Here is a 23,207-nt window from a genome sequence, read left to right as displayed (position 1 = left end):
TCTTTACATGTGATATTTTTATTGTATACATTATTTTATTGCACCTATTTTAAAATAATAGATTAAGAGACTTGAAACCTTTATGTTTTAAAAATTAAAAATTTTGTTATCCATCCACCATACTTAAATACCTTAAAAGCTGTAAAAAATATTATGTATAGTATTTATATAACCAATAATATATACATACATGTATGCCACATCATCATAGATCAACCCCAATCTCTTCCCTAATTTTTTAATTAGTCGGGTTCTCTAAACATTATAATTGGTCGGATTCTCTAAACATTGATGAATTCTGAGGTGGATAGAAATCAAATTACCCAAAAATAAAAAACTGGTACCTCTTCCTCTTGCATGCTTTGTTCAAAGAGCAAAAGTTCAAATGACCCCCTAACCCTTTAAACATGCACCAGGTTGCAAGTTAGCCTTGCTGCATTCATCAGTCCATGTATTCGTCTTTTTCTTTTATTTTTTTCCGAGGGAATCATCAGTGCCCCACAAATGTCCCATATACACGAACATCTCCCGAAAGTGCCAGTGAAGATGTTTAAATTTTAAAATACTCTGATTGGCACAGATGTGAATTAGGGGCGTATTTCGAGAAATATTTTTATATTTTTGAAGTTTATAAATATAAAAAAAGATATATTATTTTTATGTTTGTTCGATGTGCTTTTTAATTTTTAAAAAATAAGAAATAAAGCATTAAAAACACGAAAATCACATCTTTTAATATTTCAGGTTATTTAGCGTGCATGATTAACTGCCACATAAGACATGCAAATTGGCGTGTTAGAAATGTTTCAATGGGGCTGGTCACATTGTTTGGGTTAGAGTGATACCGGGTTAGGTTGTGCTATGGGTTGGTGACAGATCTGTCAACCGAATGCACAAAAGCAACTGGTCATGCCTAATAACATACAAACCCATTAGCAGTAGGACGCGCAATGGGTCGTCTAGCTTGTTAACTCAGGTATAGAATACACGCTATAATCCAATTCAACAAATTAATCAACTCCAGATTCAAAATATCGATTCGTGCGAATAGATACAGTTTTTCAGACCTTTTTTTTTTTCATTTTTTTTCGCAACTGGTTCAGGGGGCCGGTTTAGGCCTCCTCTACCCCTGAATCGGTCAGACCTCCAATACATCCACTGTGGGGGCGTATCGGAGGGGTCCCAGAACGATTGGAACCTTGAACCAACTACACGGCTGAATAGCATCCAAACGGTCAAAATCAAAGACATCTTTCGATAAAACAATCGATTCGAGGCATCCAATCAAGCTGGTTTCTCAGCAAATGTATGAAAGGTTTAAGCTTGTAAATAAATTCATGAAGGATTTTCCACCAAATTGTCTGAAATAAACATAGTAATATCATAGTAAAATAGAATAAAGGATATAATATCTAAGTTTTGATCTAACAAAACAAAATACGAATTTGCAACAAGACATTAGCACATGCAATCATTAGCAATTTATGAAAGAATTTTTACAAAATTTAACATACGTGCCAAAATGTGTAGTTTTCAGAACGAACAATAGAGTCTAGAATTATAAGAAGAAGAAGTCGCCCTCAAGACAATATGCTCAAATGCAGAACTCGGATCCATATGCATGGCCAATCCCAGCTTTAGGCCCTTCAATTTCTACTCCATGGTTCCATGTGGAATCATTGTGATTCCCTCCAATGCTGTTGTTGGTTCCTCATTTTGCCATCTCAAGACAAATTGACTCCATATATTATATAAAATGCAAATGAATCAAAGAAGAGGGAAATAGAAAAGATAATGGAAGAATTCAACTGACCTTGCTTCAATTTCACTCACCTTGTGATGACAAGAAGAATGTGGACACTCAAGGACTTCAAGACCATTGAGCTTTTAGTGAAACGAGCCAGTATAGAGGGTTTCGCCCTCATGACGCAACCCTCAAGAGAATCTAAACTCATTCCTTCTATTGATGCTATAGAAATCATACAAACAGAAGAAAAAAAAAGATGGAAAGACAGGACCAAAGATGCCAAAAAACATCGAGAACAAAAATAGACCACTCAAAAACCATACAGCACAGCATATGCATCAGAATGAATATGCATCAGAAATTCAACCTGACCTTAAGATACTCGCTTTAAATAAAATATCAAAAAAGTTCGTTCATTTATATATAAAAAAAGTAAAATATCAAAAAATTAATAAAAGACACTAAATACGCATTGAAAAAATTAATAACTGATGATAAAAGGGTAAAATAAAAAAAATCTAAATAAATAAATGTTTCATCATACGCAGGTCTCAACCACAAAAATAGTTGCCTACATACATATCCACAAAACACCTAACCTTGCATACTAAACCAACAATTCCTAGAACCTCCAGATTAACTGCATAGAAGCTAAATCGCCTGTGATCATAGCTGTAGGGATACAAGTTGGATTGCCCAAATTGAAGATTTTTAACCACAGTGGTCTTGGGTTCAGGCTTGGTTACAAACACCTAACCAAGGTAGCATGAACATGCAAGACATTATCTATAGAATTATCATATTTGTTACGACATTGTTTGGTATGATTGCTGTTTTCAGCTGAAACCACTTTGTTTGATCAATACAAAATGCCATACCTTAAAAATGGACGTGGGACGCTGTTTGTAGAAGTTTAAAATCGAATTCTTGCTCCAAGATATTTTAGGTGCAAAGAGCAATGGTATCAAATCAAACAAACCTCTAAATGAATGCAAACTTATCGGTGCTGAATCTGAGAACCAGATCCCATCTATCTGTAACCATGATGCTCGTGCATCAGCAAAATCTATAACCTACCTTTCAGGAGATCCATTCTCTTGAATCACTGTCACTTTGCCATCAGACTATATACCCTCCAAAATATTAAACTGGTCATGAACAGACATGCAAAGAGAAACCTTTCTTTTAACCAGTTCGTTACTTTACAAGTTCCTTGTGTAATTAATTCCATCCAACGTTCATGACTAACAATTAAATATATTATAGAAAAAGGAATTTAAAACAAACAAAATAGCAGTCTCAGCAATAGTTTTGAGAATGGTTAATGTAGAGAGCTGCAAACAAGGTGTAGTTGTGTATGTGTGTACAGCTTAATGATTAAACATTTATGGAAAAGAAGATCAGTGCAAAACACAAGGGGTTAAGTGTATTGAGATGCAAAACATAATGACAAAAACATAATGACAAATTTAAGAGGAAAAATACCAAGCAATACATTACACTACATATTACTTTTCAATGCCCACATCTCATCAAAACAAATTAAGTTCCACCACAACTTTGTCTAACCTTCCTAGGGTTCCCCAGGTTCTACCACAGTACCACCTAAGCTCACTGTTTCCTAGAAATTCAGACATAACCAACCCATACAGATGAGATCTAATATTGTTAAAGCCAAGATACTGGTATAAGTACCAAATAAAAGTTTCATGGATACCAAGTACACGAAGTTTTACAGAAGTGAATAAGTTACTGCAACTAATAAAAGCATTCTGGCTACAGCGGCCCTTGGCTCAAACAATATAATAGCTTAGTAAGATGTGGTATCAAGGCCGCAAAAGGACTGAATGGTAATCTCCAGAAAATGTTGGTCCTCCTAAACAAAGCTTCATAGGTGGGCCATAAGTTTCTCAAACCCTTTTCATCTGGTCTTCAGGTCTAGGCTGGAGGCTTCATCAAAAGAGGCAGTAGGCTGGCTTCAGGCTTCGTAGATCTCAGCTGTTTTAATGGGAAGGGAAGGCAACAAAGGTAAAACAGGAGTATTAGAATTCTAAATATAGGAGGTCTGGGTTGGTTAAGATAGCAAATTTCCATATAGTATAATGTGACTAGCATACATCAAAGCAGCTTGCTATGTTATAGAAAGGATAAAAGCGTAAAGGAAAAAGACAATTATCTACCTGCAGGCCCTACTCATGAGGAACTAATAACCATGATGTTTCACATGGGAAACAGGATTCTGACCAGATAACCTGGTAACAGAAGCTAAAATCAGGGTCAAGATGTAGAACAATCTCATCTATAATCAAGCATGACATTGGAGGTTTTATTACCAAAACTTAGAAGTTGCACCCCTACAAACAAGATAACATTGTCGATAAAGATAAAAGGTACCAAGAAATAGATTCCTTCAATGCTATGAAGCCAAAACATAAAAAGCATCAACTGCCAAGAATGAAGATAAATAGCATATTCTTACCCTGTACCACCAGACCGGGCAGAAGAATAGCTACCATATGCTCCATAACCACTTCCACTCTGCAGAAGATAGACATAATTCATAAAAAATAAAACAAAAAAGGTTGAGCAAGTTAATCAACAAACCCCATGTTAGTTGATCACTTGATCTACACTAAGGACAAATACAACCAAAAAATCAAGAAAAAACATTGAGACACTGAACTGATAATTGTAATAATTTCAACTCAACTCAGCCTTAATCCCAACTACTTTGGGTCAGGTACAAAGGGAATTGCGGTGATCTTAAGAGTTGCAGTGAAATACTGCTTTGGGTTCTAAGCGAGAAATTGATTCATTATTCCTTTCACAAGAAGAAAGAATTCAGATTCAAAGAAGATAAATTGATTCATTATTCCTTTCACAGAACAGCATATGGATTATAAATATTACCTGTGAGCCACCATAACCACCATAACTGTCGCTAGGGGCCATATCACTTGAACCATATCCAAGAGAATAAGAGGAGTATCCTCGTCCATGTGATTTACCATCCCTACTGCCATATTTTGAACCATCTGGAACATCTGCTGACATGGGAAGGTAAGGAAAAGCTGGTGGAAATGCAGTCAAAACACCTTCTCTCTCAAAAAAGTTGGCTTTTAACCGTGTGGTTACATGCATGAGAGCATTCCTTGCAATGTCAAGCTCCCCAGTGATCTGAAAAGCATCGTTTATGCCATAATCTCAATAAAATGCAAGTTCTTATTACCAATACACTGAAAATGAGAAGGAAAATAGAATACATTGGAGTAAAAGAATGTGATTACCTGAACCATTTCATCATCTTCAGATGCAACTTTTGGAAGGTTTTCCTTTGAAAGTATGCGTATATTTGCTCTAGTGAGTTTTCTCATCTCAGTAATGATAGCTCCACCTTTACCAATAAGGCACCCAATACGTGAGTTTGGCACAAGTAGCCTAGTTGTGATTGGAGAATCACCCGATTCTTTATCAGCTTTCTCACTACATTTGGGCTGCAAGCGCACTGCTGCATCAATTGTTGGAGAAAATGGATCTTCAAAGTACTGCATAATCAGCCATTACAAATTAACCATCAGCACCAGTCCATGTGAAATTCAAACTTTGCCTACATAAATCTTAAAGACCAAAAAAACGCTCACCTCCTTTGCTGAGATGGATATTATGCAATCATCTCCTTCAGCAGCAGAACTATCAACTTTGATAGTGGCCCCAGAGTCCTGCCTGATTTGCTTGATGATTGATCCACCTTTCCCAATAACTCCTCCAATATTTCCAGTTGGACAAATCAAACGGAGAGAAAACTCCTTTGCAGAGGTTTCATCCCTTCGACCAGGATATAAGGAGCATGCCCAATCACTTCCTGAGTCACCTTTATATCCACCATAGGCACCAACCAATGGAGCTAAGCCAACAATTTGGGGACCTGCATTTGAACCAACAATTGGACCACCCGACTGATACATGTTTGACATGGCAGAAATCAGCAGGTGTTGAGAGCGAGAGGGATTGTCATGAAGCCGAGATGATATTTGATGAAGAGCCTTCCTTACAACAGCAGCTTCCCCAGATATCTGGCACCAAAAGTTAACAGGATTTTCTTTTAACAAATAACAAGGCAAGAGATAAGAACAATTTCAGAATGTAGGCATCATTTGAAAGTATACATATGCAACTAATAGAGAAATTACAAAATATATTACCTGTAGAAGTTCATCAGTGCTCAAGGCACAAGGAGGGAGATGCTCATTCTTTAGAATGCGAATCTGAGCACCAGTTTCAGTGCGTATATTTTGAATTATCTGACCACCCTTCCCAATGACACATCCAATCTGGTCTGATGGTACAAGCAGCCGAACAGTAACTTGCTGAGCCTCTTCAGCATCTCCATCAGCAGGAACCTCGTCTGCAACAAGTCTGTCATGCACCCTAAAGAGAGCATCTTGTGCAGGGCAAACAAAGTCTCCAGTATCTTCGAGTGCATTAGTTTCTTGGCTTGAACTAAAGATTGTGACAACACGTTCCTCACATCCAGCCATAGTCTCACCAATCCTAATCTTTGATTGGCTTTCTGCCCTTAGTTGCTTAACAATCTCACCTCCCCTCCCAATGATACTTCCAATCTTTTTCCCTGGACATAAATATCGGTAGACAGTATCATCGGGTCCAGGGGCATATTGATCCTTATCATCACCAGGGTTGCGCCTCTTACTTCCACCATTATCAGAATAATCAGATTGAGAATGGGAACGCTTCCCATGGCTATTCCTTTGACCAGCCATTATGGAAAATTTTGCTCAATATATTCTTGCAGACCAACTTTCTGCCACATAAAAATGCATCATAAGAATTAGCCAGTACAAAACATCAAAATCATTTTTTTCTTTTTGCAACACAAGTTTAAGATATGCTAATAGAGATTGAGAACCATCACTGCAGGATCAAGGTCATCTTCTGAACTGTACAGTTCTAATCAACATGCAATGAAATCAATGCAGGGACCGGCAAACCGGCAGGAATACCTTGTATGCTCATCCAGCACATATCTCGTGGAAAGCATTGGCTTAATAATAAGGTTGTTGACAAGCGTCCTTTTACAATAATATGGAGAGCACAACACAGAAAATACAAAATAAATTACCCCATTGCAATCGTTCGTAAAATTCATTACGGCACCTCAACAGACATAGTTTTCCGATACTACAAACTCTAATAGAAAAGTGTTTACACGCTAGACAAAATTACTTAATGGATACAATAAAGATCACGGGAGGAAAAGATCCTTTTTCCGGAGTTAACAAAATTAGTTAATGCGGCACCAGAACTGGAAGACCATCAGAGATTTCTGATGTCTGGAAACGAACTCCAAAGAAAAAAACGGACAATAAAATTTGCGTAACTACAAACTAGAATCAAAATGCATATATCAAGGCTATTCCAAAGCCAATAGAGTATTCTCAACACTACAAAAATCATGACCTAACGAAAGTTAAGATCTGAAAATGTTCGAAATTAATACCACCGCAGCAAAACAAGAAAAGAACTATGGCACAGGCACATCTATCAGTACAAGGTCGCATATCACTAAGATCTAACGAAACAATAACATATACGACGCGAAACCCTAAACGAAATATACGAAATTCACATTGAAACGGAGAAGCAATAATCAAATAGCACGAAAAATTAATAAGTGATATATTTTGAAAAATAAAATCTCACGCCATAACTGTTATACCTCGAAGATTTTAAACAGAATCGTCGAAAATCCGGACCTCGCGAGAGAAGATACAAGGAGTAATGAGTAGGAGGGAAGAAAAAAGAAAGAGAGGGAAGAGGAAAAGAGAGGAGAGGAAAAGAGAGGGAAAAAGATCTGCCCTCGTATCGTAAATAAATACGGCCTCCACGTCTCTGATCGTAAACTAATAAAATATCTTTGGAGAAATACTACTAAGCAACGAGTTTACAGAATAACTCTTTCAATACTTGCCCTGCAGACAAGGTAGGAGCCATGCATAATACATTATGATGTGATTTTTTGTGGGCCCCACTATGTCGGTTTATTTGCACTTACGTGATATGATTCTAGGGTTTTGAATATATCCCGAGTATAGCAAAATTACTGAAAACCTCATTACATTGATTAAAAGTACTACCTACCTGCTGGCCCGATTTTGGGAGACCGGATCTGTTATTCACAGATCGCACCACAGACGAGTCCGGCTTGGGTCAGGGCAAAGCCCGTTTCAACATATTTTGCAGCCTTAGGTTGGGAATATCCACGTAAATTACGTGATTTATTTCATGGAAGATAATTTTAATGCAACGTTGTAAGGGGTTGCTCGAAAAGTGCGAGCACCAACTTGCCCGGGCAGAAGTTGGGAACATCTCCCGTGAATAATAACTTATAAGTATGGGAGATTTTCTCAATGCATGGTAGGATATAGGATGTGCATATGAAGTGTCCTATGTGAGGAGCAGATCCCATTGTGTATTGGGAATATCTTTTGGTGATAATATAAAAAATGATGATGTCATTACTGGGAGATGTTCCCAATACATGGAGGGGATGTATTGGGGGGCTGATTTGAACTCCCCAATACACGGGTTAGATGTGTTTTTGTGAGGTTGGTGTGAGGTGCGCTAACCTTTAGTACATCTCAGCCGTACATGAGGAACTTTATAATTGTAAATTTTTATTCATGGTGAGATGTTCTCAATACATGGCTAAAAATGTGTTGTGAGATCTGTCTTAGTGTGGTGCGCTCAATGAGGAATAGAGTCATTCCAACTACACATCGAGAAATATCGTTTCATTGTGAGGAATTCGGCTTAAATTAGGGCAACGCCTATTCAAGCGAATTGGGATCTACTCCTCACATAAGGCGCCTCACAAGCACATCACATTGTGAATTGGGAATATCTCCCATAAATAATAACACATAAGTGTGGAAGATGTTCCCAATACACTATGGGATGTACCTGTGAGGTCAGTGAGGCGCCCTTTATGAGGAGCAGATACGGTCTTCGTTTAAGCAGCCTCTACTGCCTTGCATTGAAAATATCTCTGTATTTGTGTGCTTTATTTCATGATGAGATATTCCCAATGCAAGGTTGGAAAAGGCTATTAGAATGGTGTGGGCATAGGTTTGCCCTAATAGAACCCGATCTCCATTATGAGATATTCGTGATGTAAGGGTTAAGGTGCAAATGGATCAATCATGATTTGATCATGGTTGAATTTTGATCGCCCTTGTTTGGATATTTGGATTGGATCGGATCAAGGGAAATAATATGATCTGAATTGGATTCGGATTCCCCCTCCCATCTCATTAGAGAAGATATGATTCGATATATATATTTATTAATATAAATATATGTTATATTAGATATTTTACATATGTTATTTGTTTATTTATAACTAGATTTTTGATATTAGAATTTTATAAATTTGTTATATTATTTGTTTTTTATATTATATTTTTATAATTTGTTATTAACAATTAGATTATTTATTTAATAATTATAGTATTTTATTAATTAACACTATTAACTATACTTTTAATTAATACAATATTTTTAATAATTTTACAGTTTATTAATTAAATAAAGTATTCATTAAAATACTAAATTTATAAATTAACAACATTTTTAATTAATATAATACTTTTAATAATTATAGTATTTTAATTAATTAACATTATTTATTAAAAACAATGTATTTTTATTAATAGTATTTTTAATAATTACATTACTAATAATTAAGCATATTTTACAATATTTTAAATAATTGTAGTACTATTAATTACAGTATTTATTAATTAATAATGTTTATTAAAATATTGTATTTGTAAAAACATTAATATTTTATTAATTCATTAATTAACAGTTTTTTAAATTGTTAATTAATGTAATTTATAATTTAAATGTATTTTAAATTACATTTGAACCTATAAGTAATATAATTAAAATTTAAACTGTAATTAAAAATATAGTTTAAGCTATAAATAGCAGAAAATTACATTTAATGAACATAAATTAGCTACGAAAATAACCAAAAATAAAGTACCAATAATTTTGCTATAATTACCAAAAATTATCCAATAAATTACCAAAAATGGGTTAACATGATTTTCAATAAATATGGCAAATTACCAAATATTAAAAAAATATATATAACCATTAAAATTACTTTTTAGATAAGCTATTTATCTATTTTCTCATTTTTTTATATTTTTTCTATTTTTTGTTTTAAAAATATAAAAAAGTAATCATTACTTATCTTGATTAGATTAATAAAGCTGCACACTATTAGAGAAAAATACCTTTGAATTTTCCAATGCCTCTTATTTTAATGCATGTTATTATTATATTTAAAAAAGACATTTAAGAGAGAGAGAGATGAGGGAAGGGAGGGAGTAGTAATAATAATTACTATATTTTAAAATTTATAGTATTAATAGTAATTATAATATTTTTAATAATCAACGGTATTTTTATTATTTAGTAGTATTAATCATATTTATTAAAAATAATATATTTATTAATTAATAGTATTTTTAAATAATTATCAGCATTTATTAAAAAACTATGTTTTATAATGTATTTGTTAATTAATAGGGTTATAATATATTAAAAAACGGTATGAACAATTATGGTGCTTATTAATTAATAGTAATTAATTAATTAACACTATTAACAGTACTTTTAATTAATACAGTATTTTTACTGATTACGATATTGATAGTTAACTATATTTTACTATATTTTCAATAATTACAATATTATTAATTATAGTATTTATTAATTAATAGTGCTTATTAAAATACTATATTTTTTTAAAATATTAAAATGTTATTAATTCATTATTTAACAACTTTTGAAATTGTTAATTAATGTAAGTTATAATTTAAGTTGTATTTTAAATATTATTTAAATTAAATTTGAAACTATAAGTAATATAATTTAATCTATAAATAGCAGAAAAATACATTTAATGAACAAAAATTAACCAATAAAATAACCAAAAATAAAGTACCAATAATTTTGCCAATATTCACCAAAAATTATCCAAGAATTTACCAAAAATGGATTAACATGATTAATAATAAATATGATAAATTATCAAAAATTAAAAATATAACCATTAAAATTATTTTTTGAAAATATGTACTAATTATCAATAATCATCAAGAAATAAATGTAATTGTTCATAGTGTATTTAAAATAGATTTGTTTTTTGTATAAATTATAAAGTATATAATTTAGGGATTTTTGGATTGCAATCCCCCTCAAAAATCTTTTTTGCAACCCCCCCCCCTAAACCACTTTATGCTCGTGAAATTGGCATCAATCCACATGCAGGATTCAATTCACCCCTAGGAAATCCTAGCTCCACCTAGGGGTGGACTGAATCATAAAAACCCCTATAATTTAAACATTATAATCCTTGCCTATGATGATATTGTTTCATAGTGTTACAATGGAAAACAAAACAAATGTGTTTACTATTATGTATTTCCATTATTTTATTTTCACTCAACAAAGCCCGTGGATCGCACATGTCTTTCTCTCTCTCTCTCTCTCTCTCTCTCTCTCTATATATATATATATATATAGGATCCATGTCAAAATGCCTCTCCTTGCTCCATTACCTCCACCTGACATTCTCCTTGACTCTCTCCTCTCTCCTTCTCACCACTCCCATTAAGCCATGTCACAATTCCCAACCCAACTATCTAAAAATATTCATAGAATCAATCTCACAAGATATCTCATATAAGCCATTAAGAATGTATCATGTTACCTTACTCCCCAATCAATTCCTAAAATATCTTTACCCAATCTATATCCACACACTATCTCTCATTTGAAATATTCATATAAATTAATAAAATAGTTAAATACAGTTAATATTTAATCCAACCCATATTCAATGAGTATTAAATAGTGTTATTATCAAAAGTTAATAAATATGGTTAATTAATTACCAACAATTAATAAATATTGTTATTAATTAACTCATCATAACTTTCTAAAGCATTTTGAGTAAATATTGTCATATTCATGTTAATTAACAACATTTTATAGAAATTGAAAATAGTTTAAGTAATCTTTATAAATTTGATAATTATATTTACAAATCATCAAAAAGTATGAAATTCTAGTTATTGCTATTATTATAGTTAATAACCGAATGCAGATGGGGGAATAAAATATTATAACATTGGAAAATGAAATGATTAATTAATTTATATTGGAAAACAAATGATAAATTAGTGTAATTTTGTTAGTAAACTACTTAATAAAAATAAATATTTAATAACAATTTAAAATAATTTTCAACAAATCTCTACTATTACACAAATGGAATAAAATTTTAAAAAAATTTAATAAAACTACATTTCCACAAAATAACATATTGGAAATTAAAAGATATAATATTGTACTTTTGGAAAATTTTTTAAAGTTTATTTAAAATGTATTAAATGATCATTGAAAATTATTGGAATATTTTTGAATTATTAGGAAAATTTATTACATTTGATTGGTTTTGGAAAACTATTGAAAAATCATGTAATTTTTATTGTAAATTATTAAAAGTAAATGAGTATGAAAAAAGGAAAACTATAATTTGAACCAATAATTACACAAATTATTAAGATAAATTAGTGTAATATAGAAAAAAGGAAATTATTAATTAGTTTATATTATAAATTATAAGATAAATTAGTGTAATTATGTAAGTAATCCAGTTAAAAAGAAAATAAATGATTTAATAACAATTTAAAAATAAATTTGAGTAAATTTTCAAAATTACACATGTAATAATATTTCCAAATTTTTCATAAAATTACATTTTTAAAAAATAAAGACAATTTATGTACTTTTAGAAATTTACCACGTGGCCAATACTTATATATCTTTTTTATCATTTTTGTCATCAATTTGAATATTGGGTTTACGGAGAGTGGGTGCCTTGCCTTGAACCAATCCGACATTAGGGACAGAGCTGTGAAAATTTGAGGACTCCCCAACCTTGATGAAGAGTGGGTGCCTTGCCTTGAATTCACCCAACATTGAGGACAAGGTGGAGAAATTCAAGGATTTCCCGTCCCTATCGGGGAGCGGGTGCCTTGCCCTAAATGGCTAAACCCACATGACACTAGGGACAAGGTAGGGATGGTGTAGGGTGTCTTGATTATGGGACAGGGACAGGGATGGGGTGCCCCGCCCCAAACCTACCCTGTTGTCATTCCTATATAATTGTTAATTGTTAGTGAAATTAATAAAAATTTTAGCTTTGTAATTATTTTTATTTATTTAAAGTCGGCCATAATTTCATTTAAAAACAATAACAATTGTTAAAAGTACTAGAAATAATTAATAAAATTAAGTTTGTTAAAAACTATTTGTTCATATTAAACAAACAATAATTATTTTATTTAAGTCAACATTAAATGAAAATACAATTATTAAAATTTTAAATATTAACAATAATTTTGAATATTTTTAGCTAATTAATTGCAAAACTTGATTATTAATTTATCAATTAATTAATAGTAAATAAAATTATTCAATTTATTAGATTTTCATGTGCATCGCATGGGTTCCCGCTATAGCAAGATGGTCCACGTCACCTTGCTTCTTGCTCCATTACCCCAACCCTACATTTCCCTAGACTCTCTTTCCTTTCCCCCTTTCCCCCTTTCCCACCACTCCCAATTTACCATCTCAACACCCTCTTTCTTCATTCCTCTCCCTTTTCATTGGGTTCTCTCTCTCCCCATAACTCACGTCTCTCATATTCTATAACAACCTAACTTCTCTCCTTAATTATCTCAATATATGTTTTATCATCTTCTTCACTTCTATCTCTAATTCCCCTATATTCTCTCCACTTTCCCATGGGCCATAATCTATTAAGATTTGGTTTTCCAAATCAAACAATATTTATATCTATAGACGTGAAAATCTACCCACAACACACCACCCTCGTACAATGTGAATATCTCCTTGTGCATAATACTATGTAGGAGGATGGGATGAGATGTTCTCCATGTGTAGTAATGTTATGTGGGTAGACGTGGATAGGAGATCCAAACTCTTTCAAGCAAGGGGAATTCGATGTTTCCTATATATTCATGGCATCTTCCATTATTGTTAAATAATTTATTCTTAAATAATAATCTATTGTTAAACAATAAATTAGTTATGAAAATTATTAAAAATTTCTTGAAAAATATTATACCAAAAATTATGAAATAATTAATTTATAAACAATCCATTACTTAAAAAATATTAAATAATTCAATGATATACCAAAAATTAATAAATAATCCATTATTTAATAATTTTTGGTTATTAACAAATGTTCATAATTTCAATGTTTAGCGTAATTTTCCACATCGGATGCACTTTGGACGTTTCGAGAAACTTGTGCAAGTGCCTAGCATCACCTTGGTTATGGTCGATTGGCCAAGGAGGACATGGCTTTGCGCGGCGTACGCACCTCGACAAAGCAGACCATGAAGGACATGACTTTGCACAACGTACGCACCTCGACAAAGCAGACCATGGACCTTGGTGGTACTCCCTGACATGACCAAGGGTTGAAGTGGCGACCGACTTCCGCTACATGCAACTTATTATCGTCTTTGATTCCTTCGGGACCATGTTGCGTGAACGGTAGAGCTGAGTTCCTTGCCGCCCGCTTTGGAGCTAACTAGGTAAGCCTTGTCGCTATCCATTGAAACCACCTCCGAGGATAGCGGGCTGATAAGCCACGTTCCCTTGGATGCGCTACGTGAGACCGAATCCTATATAAAGGCACCTCCTTCACCTACAGAAGGTACATGCGATTGTGCACTGAATTAACTTTTGCATTATAAGCTCTCTTTTACTATCATTGTTGACTTAAGCATTGGAGTGCCCACCCTAGGCAAAGCATCCTGGGTACTCTAACACTATCTTTCTTGTAGCTCGCCCTATCAACCTCATCGACCGACATCCGAGTTGTCCTCTAGCAAGGAGCTGCTAGATCGCACACCATCAATTTTTTTAAATAAGTAATTAAAAAATTAAGAAATTAATATATGAAAATAATTCTCTAAATCTATTTAAATAATAATCGATTGTTGTTATTCAACTAAATAATTATTAAAAAAATTAGGAAATTAGTCTATCAGAAATTGTTTCATAATTATTTAAATAACAATCCATTATTATTATTATTTCACTAAATAATTATTAATTAATCTATGAAAATTATTAAGTCTATCAACACTAATCTAGACCACTTGGTTGACTTTGATCATACTTGGTTTTACATTAATTAACAACAAATGGTTTACTTTTAATTAAAATAATGCAATTTACCACAATTACATTAATTTACTATAATTAAATTTACTTTGGTTAATAGTAAATAATTTAGGCTTAAAAAGTAAATAGTTTACATTAATTTATTGTTATTGTAAATAATTAATTTACTATACATTACTACTAATCAATAGCAATTTCAATATTTTTTTTAAATTATCATAAAATATTGTAATTTATTGTTATTTAATTTACTATTAGCTAATTAGTTATACAAAATTATTATAATTGTAGGGATGACAATTTTCCCTATAAAAATGGGCCCTACCCTGCCCCACCCTGAATGAGGCAAGTTTTCCCAAATCTTAAACAGAGATGAGGTAGATACAGGGTAGGGATAGGGAAAATATTTTTGTCCCAATTTAGGGATAGGGTTTGCATATAATTCCCTGAACTTGATGGTAAATTAGTAAAATATCTATATATTTAATATTGATTTTTAAAATATCTCTAAGTTTTTCTTGTATTCTTATAGTCCTAGGATCCCATAATTATAATTATAAAATACTCCAAAATTGTCATATCCCAATTCCTAAAATACCCCAAAATTCCCATAATCTTATTTGTAAAATATCCATAAATTATACTTTTTAGCTGATTGCCTTGGGGTGGGAAAAATTTGGGGATTTCCCATCCCCAATGGAGAATGGGTGCCTTGCCCTGCCACTAGGGTCAGGGTGGGGATGGAGTAGAATGTTTTGACTTACGGGGGTGAGGGACAAGGAGGGGTGCCCCATCTCGTGCATTGAACGGGCCCCCACTATAATAAAGACACTCAAAAAACACATATGGATAAGAGGGGACAACGAACCTAAAATAGATGGGAAGTCCTTTTTGTCTACAATTAAACGAGTTGAGAGAAATATATGCATTGATGATCAAGGGATGACACAACCAAATAAACACATATATTCTCTTGAATAACTACAGTGATTAATGGGGAGTTTGAAGACATCATGTTAAAAGCTGTTAGATTGCTAGCTTGTTGCTAATGAGGGGCATTCATGCGATTTTAGGGGTTAGCTTATCTAACTTCCCACATAATTGTATGAGCCCAAAAGAGAGTGAGATTTTTTAGAGCCAAATTGATTAAATTTTTGGAAGGGCTTCATCAAGGAAGGTATGAATGACTGTCACATTTAGGCATGGGTTTGATATACCAACATTGGACGAGCCAAAGTTTTGACAAATATTGACATGAAGAGCAACCACCATTAAATTCAAACTAGGCCAGGTTTTTTATCAATGAAAAAAAAGTCCAAGTTTTTTATCAACAAAAAATAAAAAATCAAGCCAGGTGATGAATAGAAGACAACATTTAAGACTAAGAATGGCATACACAAGTAATTGATGATGCCGTTTAGGTTGTCTAATGCTCCAAGCATGTTGATTGCATAGCCCCGACTTTGGGTCCATGGCTTTAAGAACATTATATTTTAATCTATAACATTTTATATTATATGACACATAATATCTAGCTATCTACGTCATATAACTAGGATGGGGTGGTACTAGTATTGAATCCATTATTAATTAGGACAAAATCATAGACCTAGAATCATCCCGATTACATTGAAATCCATGTTTATTTATCTAAATAACAATTCAAAGCGTAAAACCTTTATAATATAACCTTAATAAAAATGAAAATAAAATACTATGTTATTTTCGTGATAATAAATTAAGCATTTTAACTAATGCTATCTTATATATTATATATAAAATTTACAAGTTCAAACATAAAATATAAGAAAAATTAGAGAAACCTTGTATATACATTTTAATAGAATAATTGACATAAGAACTAGTCCAAATGGCAACATTGGCAATTTTTTAAAGTTTTTTTTCTTTGCATTTTTGACAGTATTAGACGCACTTAAGAGCTATTCCTACATTGTATTTTTTATGTTCAGTTTAGTAATTATGAAGTTAGATTATCCGGGTACATGAGACATTTTAGCTGGCGAGTAGGTTTAGAGAATACATTTTTCCTCTTTGCTTTTTTTTTTATTTAAATTTTATTCTTAGTATTCACTTTCCTAAGTGGGAAAACTCCTTATTAGTATCCTATACTTTGGACTTAGTGCCACTTTGGTCCTTGAATTGTTAACCAACTGTTAATCAGCTGTTAAGTGGCATTTGAAAAAGACATAAATGTCCTTCGACTATCATCTAATTTTCTTTATTAACCATCCAAACATTGATAAAAAATTAATAATCCCAAATTCTTGCTTATTCCATTCAAGAAAGTTGAGGGTACGTCTCAATGGACATTCAAGACCCCAATTTTCTTGAATAAAAGAGGCAAAAATTTAGGACAGTTAGTTTTTTGTCAATGTTTAGATGGTTGATAAAGAAAATTAAATGACATTTGTATATTTTTCAAAGGCATTTAAAGGTTAGTTAACAACTAATTAATAGTATGTATTGGATTGACATGTTATGAAAGTTTGAATATTAAATTGTTGCATTTTTAGGCTACTAGCCCAAATTTCAGGTTACTAGGTATTGGATTGACAAAAAATGGCACTAGCCCAAATTTCATGCTACTAATCGGAAATTTTCCCTTCCTAAATCAACCAAAATTAGTTGAAAAAGTATGGCTAAAGCACCGTTTAATTTCTTGTTCCGTCCCTACTCTATTTCTTCCCAAACCCTTTGACCAACAATTTAGGCTTTGTTATGGTTTCTCCCTCACTACAGAGTATTTCAATCTCCACTACTTTGTCCAAACTCCGATAACGTACCGTACTGTCAGAAGCATTTTCTCTTTCAATTTATTAGGTTCATATTCAATCATATTTCATGCTTCTTTAAATCGAGTACATGACTGCAATCCATTTAACGGGGCTGTATTTTACTTATATGTGAAGTGAGTTTCATCCATTTTTTTCGATTTCCAGTTATGATTTTCCCCTAATTTTTGGGCTTGAACTATTTTTAGATAAATAAGTTTTCCCTTTTACGATAGAATGTTGTCTCGATCTTGTAGGTATTATTTGTCGCTATTGTTTTCTGGTATTTACCTTGCTGTTTTCCAATGTGTACCTATTTGTTACATTGTTAGTGTATGTGTCATGGTTTCGGATTGCAATGTTTGTATTAGATTTAGTTATGAAGATGGTTTCTTTTAGATTATTTGTGCGTATTCACTTTTAGTTTTTTAAAATGTTTCGTTTTCTTGTTTGTTTGATGTCTCTCGGTCGATGTTTGTTAATTAGCCAATTTAAACCTTTTAGTTTAAATTTTCTCTATGTGCTATCAGAGCCCATTCAACATTACTGAAATGGCAAAAAATTCCATTTCATAGTGTCCTATTATAAGGCCGTGTTTTGTTGATCTATTTATTTTGCAACCATTCATTAGGTATCTAACCTATCAATCATTTTGTTTTTTCCTCATATTGATACCTGACTACCTGAGAATGACTTAGACCTGCTGCTTTTCATCCATTGAGTTGCTCTGGATGATTTTGGAGTTTTGGGTGCCTTTTTTATTCAGCTGTTGAGTTGCCCTGCTCAAGTGTCAGTATAGATCAAAATGAAGTATTAAGTTTTTTTCCCACCCAAACCGAGTTTTGGGTGCTTTTCTTTGCCATTATCTCATTGTTAGATCTATTTGGAAGACATCTCTATCTCAATGTAGTTATATTGTTGCCCAGGAGAATAGATATGCATGTTTGGGGCCCATTACCTAGACAACTAACTAGGTAGGTGGCATGGATATAAACATCTTAGTGAGGGTAAAATGATTAATCATGTTATAAATGATTGCACTCCGTATTGGGTTGGTAGAAGATTGAGTGGAGCTAAAAATTAGGGTTCTTAATCCATCAACATGTATGCTCTTTGAATTAGTGAGGTTATTCAAAAATTTCATCTTACTTTTTTTTCTCCCTTATGAAAATCAAGTGTAGTTGTCATTTGATCATCTAGGTCTTGTCCCAATTACCTAGGGTTAGTTACATGAATCCAATATTTCTATTCTGTTATGTTTAGTGTCAAATCCATAGTAAAATTATGGGCGCTTAAATAATTTCTTATTACTTCCACTCAAGTCCTTTTTTGGTCAGCCCCTATCTTTTCTAACCCCTTCAACTTTTAATAGATCACTTTTCCTAATAGGTGCTATAGATGGTCTTCTATGCATGCCACTAAACCATCTGAATCTACTTCCTCTCATTTTATCACCTATTGGAGCTACTTATAGGTTCATTCATATGAATTCATTTATAACCTTGTCTTCTCTACTTTTATTACTCATCCATCTAAGCATTTATGGTTCTGCCACACTCATTTATTGGAAATATTTTTTCTTAACTATCCTATTTGACACTTTGCTCCATACAACATAGCTGGCTTGACAATAATTTTATAGAAAGTTTCTTTTAGTCAAAGTGGTATTTTCCTATTACATTAGATTCTGAATGCACTCCACCATTTTGTCAATGCCTCCTTTGTTAAGAATTATTGAACCAAGGCAATGAAAGAGGTCACATTGAGTTATCTCTTGGTCTCCTATCCTAAATGTGCCCTGATTTTCACTCCTATTATTATTATTATTATTATTGTTGTTGTTGTTGTTATCATCATCATCATCATCATCATTAAATTTACATTGCATATATTAAATTTTAATCATACTTAGTTTAAAACCTGTTTCTAATGTAGTTGTCCATATACCTAATTTTACGTACAATCTTTTGCTAGTTTCATCAATTAATACTATGTCATCAGCAAATATCAGGCACTATGTGACCTCCTCTTTGAACATCTTTAGTCAATTCATCTATGATTAGTGCAAATAAATAAGGGCTAAGTGTTGAACCTTGGTTAAGACCCATTGTAACTGTAAAATCTAATGTCTCTCACACAGGTGTTCTAACATTAGTTTTTGCACCCTCATGCATATCCTTAATTAGGTCCACATACCTATTTTTTGTTGTCATTTGATCATTTACTAATTTCACCTTTGGTTTAATACTATATAATTAATGTGTAATTTCATAATGTTAATGCATGTTTACATGCATTGTAAAGTTTTTTATATATTTATTTATTCCTTTTTTGTCACTTATACAACATCTAGTTGTTGTCTAGAAATTGTCTTACCTTGTCAGGACAAAACACCTAGTTTTTCACTGCCTTAACCAAACTTCTCTATCTTTGTGCCAATGGATACAAGTTCTTGATTATTTTTTGTTGCATTTCCTTTCTGAAGTGTTTATATTTTTTATTTCCACATTATGTGTATTGACTACATTATTTAAATTTCTAGAGAGTGCTACTTGTCTTGGTCTCTGATGATTGTGATAACTAATGACTTGATGTTGTTTGATACTAGGAACTAACTGGTTCTGTAAGAAGCTTGGACATCCATGTGAGATTGACAATGCCCTTAACATTTATCATGTGATGGTGATGTTTATGAAAATATGATTATCACACTAAGATATGATCTAAAGACATGCATGAGGAGGACTTATCCAATCCTTATTCATGAATAGATAAATCTGTGATGTCCATCATTCTAGAACCTTTTCGTAACAGATTAGTGACTCTTCAGCTTATAGTACTGGTGATTTTGAATCAGTTATGAGTCAGAAGCTAGTGTTATGATGGTTTTGTATGACATTTCACTAGAATAGTAAATGACTAATTAATTTTATGCTTTGAGTTGGTCATTGATAATCATCAAGTTTTAGAAGCTTAAAAGGCAGGCTTCATAAGACATGGCTAAGATGGGGTCCCTTTGTTGTGTGGCTGCGAGGCCACATGCATCCAATGCAGGCAGTGGAGAGTGGTCCATTGGTCCTAATGAACGTTATTGGCAAACTAATACAAGTTTCTCACCTCCCTTTTCAAGAAGGTGGGATCACAGATTCTAATATGAAGGGCTGCCATATGGTTCACAAAATGTTGTTCACCTCTGTGGTTCTTCTTCTCTCTCATCAAATAGTAAAGAAAGCAGAAGGTGGATGAGAGGTGATCAATTTTCTCATCATCAGTATTCTGCATCCGATGGGTTTGGGTCATATTTTAGTAGTCCATCTGATAGTTTTAAGACCCAACAGTGGACACTGCCATCGGTGCAAAGAACCAGTGCTGATGATTATTTGTCTCCAACAATGAGAGGTACAATATGGTCTGATGCCTTTCTGTTGATGTTGACTTGTATCAAAATCTTTGGTCTTATTTTTTGTTTGTTATTTAATAATGTTAGATTTCATGTTGTGGAATTCCATTGCATCTGGCACACACACACACACACACACACATATATATATATATATATATATATATATATATATATATATATATAACTCTCTTTTTTGTAAATTGTACAGTTGTGAAGTTACATTTAGATCTCCACCTTCCACAGTGACTGGGAATTTAAACTTTAGATGTAACAACATAAATTAGTGATTGTCTGCTTTCCCATTCATGTTTAGTGAGAAAATTATATTTTAACATGAACTCCAACAGGGAAATTGCAACATACAATTGCACATATTTGTAGGCAACCATCTAAACTTATTTTATCCCTTTCATCTGATATAGAATGGGTGATGGCAACCATCTAAACTGCTCTTGAACTCTTTCTTTGTTTGTGTGTTCTTTTGTGGTTTGAATTATCCTTTTTTTTTTTGTAGGTCCCCCTAGAGTTTAGAGATTGAAGAAGGTTTTTTTTCCTCTTTGATGCTTTCAAGGACCATATTTCCCTATTAGAATTAGAAGTTGGCATCTGGCCTCCTCACCTTGTTTAGCTTGTTCTGTTTTTCTCCACCAAGTCTCTTATTTTAAGAGATCCATCATCTTTATAGCTGCTTTTGCATTTGCGTAAAATGCTTTGGTTATCTTTTGTTCTGCCTAGGTTATGCTTTATTATGGTTGTCTTTTATCTTGTCTAATGTATGTTCATTGCATTGGAAGCTGCATAAGGAAGGATTAATTAGTATGACAGCCTTAGATAAAGTGGATTTGTTGTCATACTTGTCTCCTGCTCTTGCATCTGGGCTTAATGGATGGTGGATCTTTCTATAATCTCCTTCATTACTTTGAGATACTAAAGCTTTAGTACTTTCTTATGGGCATGGTGGGTGGCTTTGAGGGGACTTGGGTCTGAAGGCTATGATTTATGCAGTTAATTGCAATACTCGGGAGGGAAGAAACAATCACATTTTCAATGGGAATTTTTTTTTTCTTTTGAACCTTAATAGTGTGGGTGCTTTTGTTTCTAAGTTCTACAGTCTTTATCTCCAAGGAATTTAAAGAGATCACTCTATATGATCTTCAATAGAACCATGCAGAGACTTTTAGCTCCTTCCCTATCATCCTTTTAGATCTCCTTTTCTTGGTTGTGGTAGATGTATGTGAAAACTTGTATGTCCTGATATAAAGTAGAGACCAAATAGTGTTGGTCTTAAGTACAAATAATGAAAAGCATATCCTAACTGAGGCATTTTTTGCATCTTTACTTTAATTATTTTTATGTGGGAATGCAACTTGGGCAGGATTGGGTTGGGCTTTGTCAAAATTTGAACGGGCCTGGCCTGAAGGCCCGAGCTTGAAAAAGTATAAAATGTTTACTCGGGCCAACTCGAGTTGCACCCCTATTTCTATGCAAGGATGATTTGCTGTATCGGGCAATGTGAAAACACATAGATACTGCGATACAAGTGTATTTTTTTTTTTGGGGGGGGGTTATAACATCCCTATAATGCTTATAAAAAAAAAGAGTATTGGCCATATTGATACACACGGATACCTACTTTATGGTATTGGGTGTATTGATATTTTGATCCTTGTTTCTATGTGATGATTGAATATATTTTCTTTCCTAAAAGTGGTAGGGTAGGCCTAAAAGGATATAGTTGAAATAGTGGGGAAATATTTGATAATTTCCATGAAATCATAAAATGAAAACAGTGAAACAGGATTCCGGTAGTTGACCCTAAATGGCTTGAATTTATCTTTGTTTTGTGGAGTTGTAATAAGTAAGTGTCTTTTCTTATATAGCAATTTGGTCTTGAAGTGTTTTTTGCTAATTGTTTGGTCAAGAAGTTAGCATGCTGATTAGT

The 23,207-nt window shown here is 32.9% G+C and overlaps 1 protein-coding gene across 3 annotated transcripts; it reads right to left on the bottom strand.

The window, feature by feature from the left end:
• Positions 1 to 1,458: 1,458 nt before the first annotated feature.
• LOC148854286 (RNA-binding KH domain-containing protein RCF3-like) lies at positions 1,459 to 7,745 on the bottom strand. 3 transcript variants are annotated; one of them, XM_088983312.1, is made up of 8 exons: positions 7,485 to 7,745; positions 5,950 to 6,569; positions 5,389 to 5,820; positions 5,035 to 5,292; positions 4,658 to 4,924; positions 4,227 to 4,285; positions 3,928 to 3,999; positions 3,216 to 3,745 (listed from the first exon to the last, which is right to left on the bottom strand). In XM_088983312.1, exons 2-7 carry the CDS (start codon positions 6,526 to 6,528, stop codon positions 3,951 to 3,953), a joined length of 1,644 nt encoding a protein of 547 aa, XP_088839438.1. In that variant the 5' UTR covers positions 6,529 to 6,569; positions 7,485 to 7,745; the 3' UTR covers positions 3,216 to 3,745; positions 3,928 to 3,950. The 3 variants fall into 3 exon arrangements, with proteins under 3 accessions (XP_088839439.1, XP_088839438.1, XP_088839440.1); XM_088983313.1 differs by lacking the exons at positions 3,216 to 3,745; positions 3,928 to 3,999 and adding an exon at positions 1,459 to 1,969; XM_088983314.1 differs by lacking the exon at positions 3,928 to 3,999.
• Between the last annotated feature and the right edge of the window lie 15,462 nt (positions 7,746 to 23,207).

This window comes from Nelumbo lutea, chromosome 4 (genome assembly GCF_056320005.1).
Source record: "Nelumbo lutea isolate HS-2025 chromosome 4, American lotus-T2T, whole genome shotgun sequence".
In the NCBI taxonomy this organism is placed as follows: domain Eukaryota; kingdom Viridiplantae; phylum Streptophyta; class Magnoliopsida; order Proteales; family Nelumbonaceae; genus Nelumbo; species Nelumbo lutea.
The sequence above is the reverse complement of the archived record's forward strand: the minus strand, read 5'-3'. Positions and strand labels throughout refer to the sequence as shown.

Coding starts and splice junctions, on each gene's coding strand:
- LOC148854286 (XM_088983312.1), bottom strand. CDS start 6,528: ATGGCTGGTCAAAGGAATAGCCATGGGAAGCGTTCCCATTCTCAATCT. Junction 4,925..5,034: donor AAGATGATGAAATGGTTCAG/GTAATCACATTC, acceptor GATGCTTTTCAG/ATCACTGGGGAGCTTGACAT. Junction 4,000..4,226: donor GCCCGGTCTGGTGGTACAGG/GTAAGAATATGC, acceptor TTCTGTTACCAG/GTTATCTGGTCAGAATCCTG.